At 34.9% G+C, this 12,564-nt stretch overlaps 1 protein-coding gene across 6 annotated transcripts in view; it reads right to left on the bottom strand.

The window, feature by feature from the left end:
- Positions 1-239: 239 nt before the first annotated feature.
- The window catches only part of LOC131070929 (sister chromatid cohesion 1 protein 3), a 101,579-nt gene continuing 89,254 nt past the window's right edge, over positions 240-12,564 (bottom strand). For 3 of the 6 annotated variants that reach the window (XM_058006616.2, XM_058006621.1, XM_058006620.1), the window contains 12 exons: positions 4,687-4,951; positions 4,475-4,566; positions 4,329-4,378; positions 3,959-4,029; positions 3,312-3,775; positions 2,845-2,965; positions 2,445-2,581; positions 1,787-2,253; positions 1,535-1,601; positions 1,328-1,421; positions 1,033-1,165; positions 240-875 (listed from right to left, as the gene is read on the bottom strand). In XM_058006616.2, coding sequence (XP_057862599.1) covers positions 771-875; positions 1,033-1,165; positions 1,328-1,421; positions 1,535-1,601; positions 1,787-2,253; positions 2,445-2,581; positions 2,845-2,965; positions 3,312-3,775; positions 3,959-4,029; positions 4,329-4,378; positions 4,475-4,566; positions 4,687-4,951 — 2,066 coding nt within the window. In that variant the 3' untranslated portion in view covers positions 240-770. The remainder of the gene's footprint in view (positions 876-1,032; positions 1,166-1,327; positions 1,422-1,534; positions 1,602-1,786; positions 2,254-2,444; positions 2,582-2,844; positions 2,966-3,311; positions 3,776-3,958; positions 4,030-4,328; positions 4,379-4,474; positions 4,567-4,686; positions 4,952-12,564) is intronic. The other 3 variants (XM_058006617.2, XM_058006618.2, XM_058006619.2) reach the window with 3 other exon arrangements.

Genomic DNA, 12,564 nt, shown 5'->3' with positions numbered 1-12,564 from the left:
TGCAACGTTGAAAATACCAGCTTTAAATTCAACATCTACCTAGCATGGCAGAAATAAATTTATTTGGCAAGCATATCATGCATTTTCTTTTTTTTCATTGATTTAAAGGGAAAATCGCAGTTGATCTCCAAGACCTCAAATTTAAATGCCCATCAGCATAAACATAGAAATATGATATATCCAAAAGTGCTATTCATTAGTATAAAAATAGCTGACATCAAACTTTACTATAGACCAAAAGAAACCAAACAAACCATCTTGATATTGATCTTTCAGAGTAGAAATTCTGTGAGGATTACACAGCAAGGGTGTCATGTTAATTTAATGTCAATCCTTACAGCTATTTATTTTGCAACTTTGCAATTCCAAAACTAAAAAATCTTTATGTGATTTGAGACCACTAGGCTGATGTTTTCTGTTATCCTGTAACTGGCTTTGATAAACAATTGGATAATCTTTTATATTTATTTCACATGCACATGAGCACAGCAATAAAAGTACCCAATATTTGAGTCATGTCATGAAACGAAATTGCCAACTTTATAGACATCATAGAATCTTTATTAATTTGTGGCTTGGATAGTAAACACATTATTATCAAAACCTATTGTCACCCTTTCTGAATTTTAAGAGAAATGGAATAAATACACATTAAGAACATGGCGATAGAAAGGAATCTGCCAGCCAGCCTTTTTTCGAAAAAATAGTAATGATAATACAATAATTCACATATTGAATTATTTACACTTATGGAATCACAAGTTTGAGTATCAACTGTAAAAATTAGCCATGAAGAGTTTGGGCTTTGCTGATACAAGAATGTCAGCATAGGCTGCTTCCTGTTCAACTTCTATGTAGCTCTTGGTGTTCAACGCCTACAGGGACAAGTAACCAAATCATGGCGTGCACAGAAAAATGAAATTATGTTACATAAATATAATTGAAGAACATGCAGGTGCAAAATGTTCAGAATAGAAGGAAAACTGATAATGATTTTTAAGAGGCTCCGGAAAAGAATTGCTGATTTATTACCAGTATTTCAAAGAACATTCTTCCCACTTCCTTCCTTGCTCTTCCTCTAAGAATTCTATCTAAATTTAGTTTCGATCCTGTTTGATGAGAAACTGACTTTTCAAATGCTGTTTTCAGATACTGTACCACAGCCCTGTATAAACTTTCCAAGTGTGAGAATAAGATATGCTTTTAGTAGAAATGCCTACAAAACAACACACATGGATCAAGCATGCACTTGAGCAAAGATAGAGACAAGATCAGCCATGCTAACAAATCTTGACCACCAGCTTGGTAAGAGATAAAGATAACCCACCATGTCCTAGTTGACATATCATTAGTATCAACATGTGAATGACCTTTTCTACAATCCCCCACACCATGCTGTTTTGGGGACATATTGTAACCTGCTACAATGAAATGTGAAAGCAGATAAGATAACTATGTCCTCAGACATAAGACAATGTCTTGTTCATGTCTTATGTTGGAGTTCAAAATATAGAATCTGGTTTTACAAACTTACTCTCAGATCTAGCATCTTCTTCCAAAAAGCTTAGGCCTTGCAAAGCAAAGCCATAACTGGTCATTGTCTGGATTTTAGTGTCAATTTTATCAGCAAGGTTGATGTGTTAGTCTCAAATAGTTGTTAGTCGATTTTTAAACTGCTCTATGTAAAAAGAAAATGCATTTGATGACAAAATTGTTAAGCTTCCAACTTCATTTCAACATTACTTCAAGACACAGAAATAAAACGAGATGGGGTACTAAAACTCACTTGATCATGCTCTTTATCACACATAGAAACCTCCACAAAGTGGGCATCTCCAGTGGACATAGTTTCTGCAGTGTTGATTGAATCTACATCCGGAGCAGAGCTTGATTCAGAATAATCTGATTGAATTATAACTGAATCTACAGCAGTCTCTAATGGCAACACTTCCCCCTCGGTTTCTAGCCTCAGCTCTCCAGTGCCTGTCATCTGCAGGTCATCAAGTCTGTCCATCTTAGAAGAATTTGTCAATGTGTCACACAGCATAGCTTCATGGGAATCACAAGTGTTTTTCATTTCAGGCATGTAAAAATCCTTTGCAGACCCATTCTCTTGTAATTCTTCGGAAGTTCCTCCCAATTGCGAAGGAATATTTTCGAACGACCTCTTTACTCCCTGTTTGTAGACTGAATACTTTGATTCCTGGTCAGTGAAGACTCTCTCATAGAGCTCCTGAAGGTCATTAGACATACCTGGAAGACCACTTGTCTATTATGAATAGGAAATTTTCTATATTATTTTATCTCACAATTTGTAAGTGAAAGGGTGGTTACCACAAAATCAACTTAAGTATTGAATTGGAAGTACTCAGTTTTGTCATGACATAGTAAGCAATTTTTATGGTTCATACTTCATGCCATGAGCCTTTAAAATAATGTCTAACCTGGAATAGAAGGCTCTGAAAGCAATTGTTCTATTTGATGAACTCTATATGACTTCCAAACATCCATAACTGTGCAAGGAAGTTTTCTTCGAACTCTAAGTGTGTCATCAGTATATTCCAATTGTTTTCTCATACACCTGTATTCCAAATTTTAAAGGCACAATTAGAAATAGAAAACACATAAATTTGAATTGTTCTGCCAGTTACTTTGGAGATTGAATTAGTCCTCAAAACTGTAACTTGGAAACTACGGAGAGGTTCAAATTCTCACCATCTTTGGAAAGGAAATACTACACTTACTCTCAAACAAATAGACATTTTATTTGAAAAACTTTGCAATATAACAATGAAAACTGTTCAGCAACGGTACAATGTAATAAGAATATCTAGTGAACATTACTCATCCTGCAGAACAATCGATTGATCAAAGATCTGTTTTCTCTTCCTTGATCGCGGTCTCCTCTCTTCAGCAGCAGGAGTTTTAGGAGTTGACATTACATTCATATCTAGTAAAACATCACCTGCACATAACAGACTCAATCTAATAAACCACAAAAGTTAAAAGTAAATAACAGTTAACAGCATCAAGATTTAAAGATGGGAAAATATACTATTGCAATCATTTTATTAAACAATCACAACTAAATTCATTTTGCTAGATAAAAGTTTCACATTACTCATAAGAGACATTTTTAAAAGATGTCAGCGAACAATCTTCATGACACAAATTAGACACCATCTTTATACTAACGAGCATATCCATTTCACTGGCCATATGTGCATAAATAATGATGGAAGGATATAATAAGTTTAATTTACTTCTCTCTGGGAAAAACAAGATATAAAATGTTGATAAGAGGGACAAACCTAGAATAGATGCCAGCACCTCCTTGTCCGCAGATATGGATTTTGGTGTTGTAGGTGGTGTAGACAGGCTCGTTTCTGTGCTTGCAACTACCTTTTCTGGAACAGAGATCTCTTCAGCAAAATATTTTTTTGTTTCTGTTCTTTGACCTTTACTAGTGTCATCAATGTCATACATTGCTTTAATTGTAGGAGGCTCCTCCGTTCCCATGAAATGTGGCTCTGACCAATGGGCATCCTGTTGAACACGAAGTGTTTCACAGTTTGAGATGTCTGTTGGTTCTATTGGCTCCTTCATGATTGTTTGAGTATCTTCCACAGCAATTTCAAATAGCGGCACTGTCGTCGTAGAGACACTAGAGGATGAAGGTGAAGCACATCCAATGCTATGCAATGAATCTGACATCTCAACGTCCATCTTATCAAAATCGAAATGACCATCCAGTGGTAGGGGTGGAAGAACACTGCTAAAATAAACTCCCATGAATCTAAAGTTTACTCAAAAAGACTATATGCTAAAAATTAAATGCACTAGAGCCTTCCTGAGTGCACTTGAACCAATAGAAGCATTCAATACTTCCAGTCCTGACAAACAAAAAGCTATTTTTGTAAATATTTGTAGTAGTTTTGCACCTATAATTAAACCTTACTCTTCTTCCAAGGGTGTTAGCTCACAGTTTGATGAATGCAGAGGAAGGTTAGGTATCTGCCTTTGGATGCCCTGAAAATCAAAGGACCACCAGTTCAGCTTCCACAGTGCAGGTATAAATTATCTCTGATGAGATATACAGATATCCTGTATATTTGTAAAATAGGTTCTCATACATAAATTATGTATCCCATAATTTAGTAGCTCAAAAACTAAATTTTAGGATGAAGAAAAAAGGCATTTCATTTATTTTTTGAAGAAAAAAGGCATTTCGTTTATTTTTTGAAGAGAAAAGGCATTTCATTTATTTTTTGACAAAGTTCAAGAGAGACTGAAGGGCGAATGGATAGTAAATGCTAAGAGCTTCAAACCTCATTTAAGGAGAACATTGTATGAGTGACCTTAGTACCATGAACCTGGTCTACATTTCCAATAAATGATTTTGTCAAAATTACAAACCTTGCAATAAAAAGGGTAAAAAATGCTTGAGTAACCAATTATTACACTAGTAGCTCACCAAAAGGTCGCAACCAAGTTCGAGCTTTAAAATCTTGCGGCCTTTCATGTAATGTGATTTCATCACGACTGCTAACATGAGTATCTAAATCTCTGCATCAATAAGAACTAATTCATCTGAAATTTTGAATCAATAAATTTCTATTTTTTATAGCAGCAAAATGAAGAAATATTCTTCTCAATTATATCGTTTTATGTAAAAAAAATTATCACCTGGTACTTTCATATCCTATATCATCAAACTCCATATAGTCAAATTCATAAGTCTCGGGTAAAGTTATTGCATGAAATGGTGCCATGTTAGCATCTGATGGCAGATCAACGTGAGCCGAATGAAATACCCGTTTAACTCGAAGTAAAGTCTCACCACAATCTTGATAGAGGTAGGTTACTTTCTTAGAATATACCCTCACTACACCAAGCAAGAGTTGCCCTGAGAGCCTAAGAGCAATAGGAACTTTTGAATATAATATGGTGTCTGCAAATTCCAACGGAAAACAGAAAAGTTTTTCATTTCAGAATAAAATGGCAAATTTTTTATGTGTTATTTACAACACAGTAACTTCAATGTTTATAGCCAAACAGAAAAGCATAAGAAAAATATGTACAGAAATAATTATATTAGTAAGACAAGAAACATTTGGTTCTATGATTTAGAATATGTTTGACACAAACTCACTCACTGCATAACCAAATATTACATCAGTTTCTACCAAAAAAAAGTACCCTTTTGTGCAAGTTTTGTGATACAGTTCCCTGGAGGAAAATCATCATGCAAGCGAAGTAATAAATCAGGTAGGGGAAGAGCACCAGTTACCTTTCATGTTCCAATAACCGTTCACTCCTTGCACACCCAACCCCACAATTACTAACTTTAAAAAAAACAAAAAACAAATAACTAAAAGCTCATTAATAAATTACACATGTACCAATAGCCGCTCATTTTTTAGCTTTTTTGGACCATAATTGTCTCATTTGTGCTACCCATAGCACACGACTACTGGGGCATTTGTGCATAAATATTGGGGGTTTTAAGTGCACAGTTATTGGGACATATTTAAGTAGGTATCGGGTGACACTTTGAAAAGTGTACTTTTTGACCCTTGTGCGCATAACAGATCCCACAGCATGCATCGTTACTACCCAGAAGCCAAAACAATAGCTATAAGCAGTTAAGTTGCATGTGTAGACAACCAAAAAAAAAATCATCAAAATCCGATGTACCATTTGGAATCTGTGGGTGCACGAAGTTAGCTATAACGGCTATTGGTACGCTTCCCCTATCTATTCATTGTTATTTATATTCAACTTAAGACTGTCACTGGTTTGTCTGGGTTTATAGCCCGATCTGGGCCTAGTTCATACCCCATCCTGATCTTGAACATGTACATGAGGAGATTCAGCTATGATGTGGTCAAACAACTGTGGGATCATCCAAGATGTATCCAGCAGGACCCAGAAAAATTCAGAGCAAACCAGCCCAGAAAATATCTTTTTTTTTTTTTTTTTAAATTTTTTTTCTCATTTTTAAACTTTGACTTTACATTCATCAGTGACTTAAGTGAGGACACCAGATTTGGGTGCACCGTGGACAGATGAATTGGTGGCACTAGGTTCATCCCCTTCAGGCTCAAGCTCTTCGAAGACTCATGCACCAGTAAACCACTAGATATCCTTTTCTTGCTTTGTTATATTTTGTGCACTTCAAGAAAATAGATTTTGTTCTGAGCTTTTGACAACATGTTGCTGGTGTACATTAGATCTGTATGCATACCCTCAACCAGGACCATTTCTTAAAGTCAGGTTTGGTGCTGATTAATCTGGAATAAACATCATTTTTGGACAAGCCAAGACCGGATGAAAAGAATACATTAATATGTTTTCGCCTATGATATGCTTTCATATGTTGATACAAAAATGTTAATCGCTTAATTTTAAAAACTATAATCATATATTAATATTGATTAATGTTAACCATATATATAATCCCACTTTCCCCTATCTCACTAAGATTCTGGTCCTACTTTCTCCAACCGGTTCCAAACCGGACTAAACTGGATGAATGGTTGGTGGACCCCCCAGGTCCGATTCGATTCCCCAGTGGAACAACCCCCACCTACTCCAGCAGGTTTGGCCCAGACCCAGCTATACAGGTAGGGCGTATATTCAGTTCTGGGTACCTGGGTCCAGGCCGAACCTGCTGGAGTAGTTGGGGGGTTGGTGTGTGTATGTAACAAATTTATATTTTATAAACATTTCGAAAATCTTCGCCAAGTACAAATTTATAAACATTATTTACAATTTACATGAAATGAATTCATTTTTTTAAAATCTTATTGCTGATTTACACTAGCTTTTTGAAACAAATTGCTGTGTTTTTTCCTCAAAGAAATGGTTTTACACTTTTGAGTTGAAAAAATAGCTTTTTGAATTAATTAACTAATGGTATGCCACATCTCTATTCAATTACCTTGTTACATTTTTAATGCGAGATTTAGATATGAATTTGATTTGACTTTTCATATTCAAATTATTGTTTTTTTTAATGTTGTTATTTTTAGTATTTAAACATGTAGTTAGATACAATGGCATTCAGCACCACATCAGTTTTAGCATCAACTATTGAGAATCATCGTGCTGGAAGCAAAGACCTCACATGGAAATAATTCCTAATGGGACCGGTATTTATGAGTGTGATTTGCATCTTATGCACGACGAGGCGATGATCATCTCAAATACCATATTGCAAGCACTCCTAATCACAACACCAAACCATCTCCAATTGCTAATAAAGAAAAACGAGAGATGCAAGCATTCCTTGCATTGTTGGATGAGAAGAGACTAGAGAGGGTGAGGACACAAGAAGCCACAAAACAGACATTAATCTTGGCATGCAAGTAGATATAGACAAAGATATGGCAAGCATCCTAAGTCACCGCGTTCGAATTCGAATTCATGTTCGGCAACCATGAAATTCAGATGAAGTTCAGCAAGGGCAAAAAATTTGACAGTAAATTTGCCTTATATAACTTTATTTTTTAAAATATAAATAGTATATCCAATAAATTATAAAACCAAAAATTAATATATATGTTTTAAATTTAAAAACAAAATAAAAACACTAAATTAACAAGTAAAAATAAAAAATGCTATTTAGAATTTAATATTTTACTCTAGTTGACAGATCAATAAGTAAAATAGAATAATGATAAATATACTAAATATTAATATTTTAATAAAGATATAAATTAAAAAATAATAAAACTCTCACCCGATAATAATAATATTAATATTTTAATAATAAAACTCTCACCCGAAGTTAAAAAACAATAACACTTTCACGTTTATGCATATGAATAACATAAATGAACTTCGGGGGAAACCTACGGCACCTGGGCAGGGCGTCACACGGAGCACGAACACAAATGACTGGCTTCAATCGCACGTTGGACAGATGAACTTCAGCTTCAACCGGAACCCTAAAAAAAACTCATTTTTGTCGTACGAATTTGAGGCAAACATTTACAAATTTTATTAAACTTTTATAGGTTCGCTGAATTTCGAACCTAAAGCCGAAAAATCGGTGAATGCACATAGCAAGCATCTTTAGTCATGGTCCACAAATACAACACACATCCACCTCATTCAATTCGAGTAGAGCACAATCACAAGGATTTTTGGTACCTAGAAACATATGTTGAGCACAACCTTCATTGCAAGATACGCAATGGAAGGAAGAGCACTAGAAGTAGATAAGGCATATGCAATTTTTTGGTTTTACAACCTTCCCTTCGATGTGAAAATCCCATATTAGGAGAATTTGATGACAACATTGATAGTTGTAAGGAAAGGGCACAAGGCACCCTCTCCAAGAGACTTAAGTGGGAAGTTGCTCTAGAATGCTACTGAAAATGCAAAGTTAGTTATGGAATAACTAAAGAAGAAATGGTGAAATTTAGATGATCTATTCTTTCAAATGAGTGGACGGATGGAAAGAACCACACCCTTATCATTTTTTTAGCAGCTGCAAATGTTGAAATGGTTTATTTTTCAAGTCAATCAATGCCTGTTAACAAAGTAAAAGAACATTTGAGCTTAACGTCAAGCAAGTTACCTTAGAGAAGGGCATAGAGAAAGTGGTGCAAATAATCACTGACAATGCATTAGTGTATGTGGCAACTAGGAGATTTCTTTAGGAGAGGTATTCATCACTCTTTTGGACCCCTTGCATTGCACATTGCCTTGACCTTCTTTTGAAGGAAATAAGCAATGTTGATTGGATGAGATTGGCTATAGATGATGCAAGGAACATCACAAATATGTTTCTAATCACCATTGAGTTCTTAGCTTGATGAGAGATCACATTCAAGGGAAAGAGGTTGGGCCACCAATTGTTCACAAGGTTTGCAAATAACCCCCTAATGCTGCAAAGAATTACTAGGTTGTTAAAATTGTTGAAGAAAATGTTTGGGAGTCAAACATGGCTAGGCTCACCATACTCAAAGAAGGTGGATGAAGAGAGGACCACGGCAACAATTTTTTAAGATGTGTTTGAAAAAATAGCTGCAAAGATTGTCAAGATAACCTCAAACTTCAATTTTAAACATTAAAAGAATTTACCTTCATTGTAAATTTGTCAAAGACCTTGGTGAGAATCATGTGCATAGTGGATGGGGATCAAAACCTAATGGGGTGCATTTATGAGGCCACACATAGGGTCAAAGAGGCCATCAAAAACTGTTACAAGTGGCACAAAGACAAATTTGATCCCATTTGGAAAAATCATTGATCTGAGATAACAATCAACTCCATCAACCTGTTCATGTAGTGGGGTACTAGCTCAGGTCCAATTTTTTCTTCTTTAATAGCTTCACCGATCCTAATGGTGAGGTTATGGAGAGCCTCTCAACATACATAGATAGAGTGACACCCCAAGTTGAGGTGAGGGACTTCATTATTTTAGAGTTGCAATATTATAAGTAAGCTTGGGAAAGCTCTTTTTTTTCACACTAGCCAATCAAGCAAGATGCATCCAAACACAGAGTAAAAAAATTGGAATTTTTGCTTATAAGTAACAAATTGCAAATATTATTAAATTATTACTTGCTTATAGATTTTGAATATCCAGTTTGCAGGTTCTTGGTGGGAAGATTGGGATGGAAATACCTCAACTCCTCAAATGTTAGACCTCTAAATTCTAACTCAATCTTGTAGTGCTTCTAGTTGTGAGTACAACTATAGTTTGTTTGATGCCATTCACCTAAAGAAGCATAATAATTTGACTCGACGGTACTCAATTGACTTAGTTTTGTGCAATATAGCATTTGGCTTACCTCTTGACAATTGGAGAAGTTGGTGGTTGTGCATAGTTCTTTACAACTTTAGGGAAGATGAATTCCTGAGTATCATCAAACTCTAGTGGCACATTGGGATGTTGATCGCAAAGATGCCACACAAGTTGATGAGGAGGCACAAGAGAGATTGGTTGGGGTTCCATTGGGTGAGGTGGCCTCTCATAGTGGCAATGACTCAAACTTAGGCTCCAATTTTGATGAATTAGCCTATTTTCTATAGTTTTGTTATTTTGTAGTTGAAACTTGCAACCTTCGAGCATTTTGTCATAATTTTTATATAGTATATTTGCACATTACCAACAAAAGCAATTAAATTTTGTTAATTTGTTTGTCAACTCTCATGTGAAATCTCAAATCAACTCTAATATTATGTATTAAGGTTCTATAACATATATGATGAATGCTTATCAATGTTATGACTTATCATATGAATATTTGAAATTTCCAATAATTTTAAATTTTACCTACTTTTTTAATAGTTGTCACTTGCCATCCCCTAAAAAAAAGCCTCCCCAAAAATCAACTCGGAAATGCATCACCCATCCCTTGTCATCCCCATCCTATAAACTTGGTAGAACATAGAATAAACAATCTCTAAAATAAAAAATCCAAATATGATTCTTTCGAAAGAAAAGGTAGGAAAACATACGAAGAAAGGCAAGAAGATGCAATATGTGATAAACAAAAAACCCTTCACAAGTATAGTCTAAGGCCTACAAAGATTATCTCATGGAACATACAACGAATAAACCCACCCTCTGCCCCAATCAAAAGACACTCCCAAAAGAGTCACCTAGAATAAAGAGGAGTGGATATTGTTTTAACTTAGGAAAAAAAGTGGAACCAAGAAAGAGCAAAAGAATTTTTCAAGCATTGTAGCAAGTGGAACAAATATTTATGGAAGCAAACGGAGCCTCTATAGGTTTAATTACTCTATCATCACCCAATTCAATCATTCTCGAGGAAGTGCCTTGGGGAAAACTAGCAATCCAACAAAGTCTATTTTGATTTCAAATTTGAAATTTTTCATTTTTAATATTTATGGTCCTACCAACCCATTAAAGAAAGCAAGAGTATGAGATCGAAGTTTGGTTCCATGGGGACTAGGATGATAAATTAATTCTTTTGGAGGAACTTCAATACAATTTTAAAGAGCCTAGATAAGTCGGAGGTGTCTCCAAACCAGCCAAATCATAAATTGATTTCACCAACTTTGTGAGCAACAAGGGGTTGACTAATATGGTTCCCAAAACAAAATCGACACATGGACCACTAGATAACTAGGTTTCAACAACATAACAAAGAAATCGGAAAGATCACAATGTAATAACTCCTATCTGAAATATTTGATCATTTTAGAAGCAAAGATCCTACCCATCTTTGGCTCCAACCACTACCATGTATCATTAATTATTTCAAAAATCAACCTTCTGAACATTGTCCCTAAAAAATTGAAAACATGTGGTTCAAAGATGCAAGCTTTGTAGAGATGGTCAAGGTGTGGTGGAAGGATGCTAAGGTTTGACATGGAACCAAAATGTTTAAATTTGAAAATAAATTGATTTTCCTCGAAGGTAAACAATGGAATAAAGAATCATTCAAAAACATATTTTATGAAAAATTGAGGGTGGAAGAACTTTCAATTCTGAATGAGAAAGCAAGGAAAGATGGTATGTATCGAGAGGACCACATCAAAGAAAAAATATTCTTAGCCCATGATGAGGAGCTTCTTGTATGAGAAGAGATTTGAGAGATAACTAAAAATTCACAACTCCACAAAAGCAAGAAAAACGAGAAAACATATATCTTCCATTATTGCCAAGATGGAACCTCATTAACTAATCACAAAGACATAAGCAAAGCTATGGATTTCTTTCAAAAAATATTGTGCTGCCGGCTACTCTACAAGATCACATTTACAAAATCAAGAAGAATTGGTAAGGAAAATACCAAAAAGTAGTAAGGAAGAACAAAATAAAGGCCTAATAAGTAAAATCATGTACCAATTCTGAATATAGAAATTAATGAAAGATGGTATGTATTGAGAGGACTACATCAAAGTAAAAATGTTCTTAGCCCAACATGTGGAGCTTCTTGCATGAGAAGAGATTTTTTGGTGATCAAAGTCCAAGGAAACTTGAGTAAGAGAGATACAAAAAATTCACAACTACACAAAAGCAAGAAGAATGAGAAACCATGTATCTTCCATTATTGCTCAAGATGGAGCCTTATTAACTAATCAAAAAGACATAAGAAAACCTATGGATTTATTTCAAAAAATATCATGCTGCTCTACAAGATCACATTTACAAAATCAAGAAGAATTGGTAAGGAAAATACCAAAAAGTATTAAGGAAGAACAAAATAAAGGCCTAATAAGTAAAATCATGAAAGATGAGGTGACGTTGACTCTCCCATAATTACATTAAAAAAAAAGCCCTAGGCCCAAATGGTTTTTCTACAAGTTTTTTTAAGTAATGCTAGAATTTCATGGGAGATGACATATGGCAAGTGGTAGAAGAGTAAAGAATTCAAGAAAAACTTTCATTCAATAATAACTTCATAGCATGTATCCCTAAATGCCAATCCCCAACCACTTTGGTGATTTTAGGCCTATCTCATCATGCAACACAATATACAAAATTATCCCCAAAGTCATGGAAAATAGATCAAAGGTTCTTCTTGACATCATTCCAAGAAACAATCAAAGTTCAAGACTGGAACATCAATTACTGAT

Source organism: Cryptomeria japonica, chromosome 1 (genome assembly GCF_030272615.1).
Source record: "Cryptomeria japonica chromosome 1, Sugi_1.0, whole genome shotgun sequence".
Lineage (NCBI taxonomy): Eukaryota > Viridiplantae > Streptophyta > Pinopsida > Cupressales > Cupressaceae > Cryptomeria > Cryptomeria japonica.
Note: the sequence above shows the minus strand (reverse complement) of the source record. Positions and strands in the feature narration are given on the sequence as shown.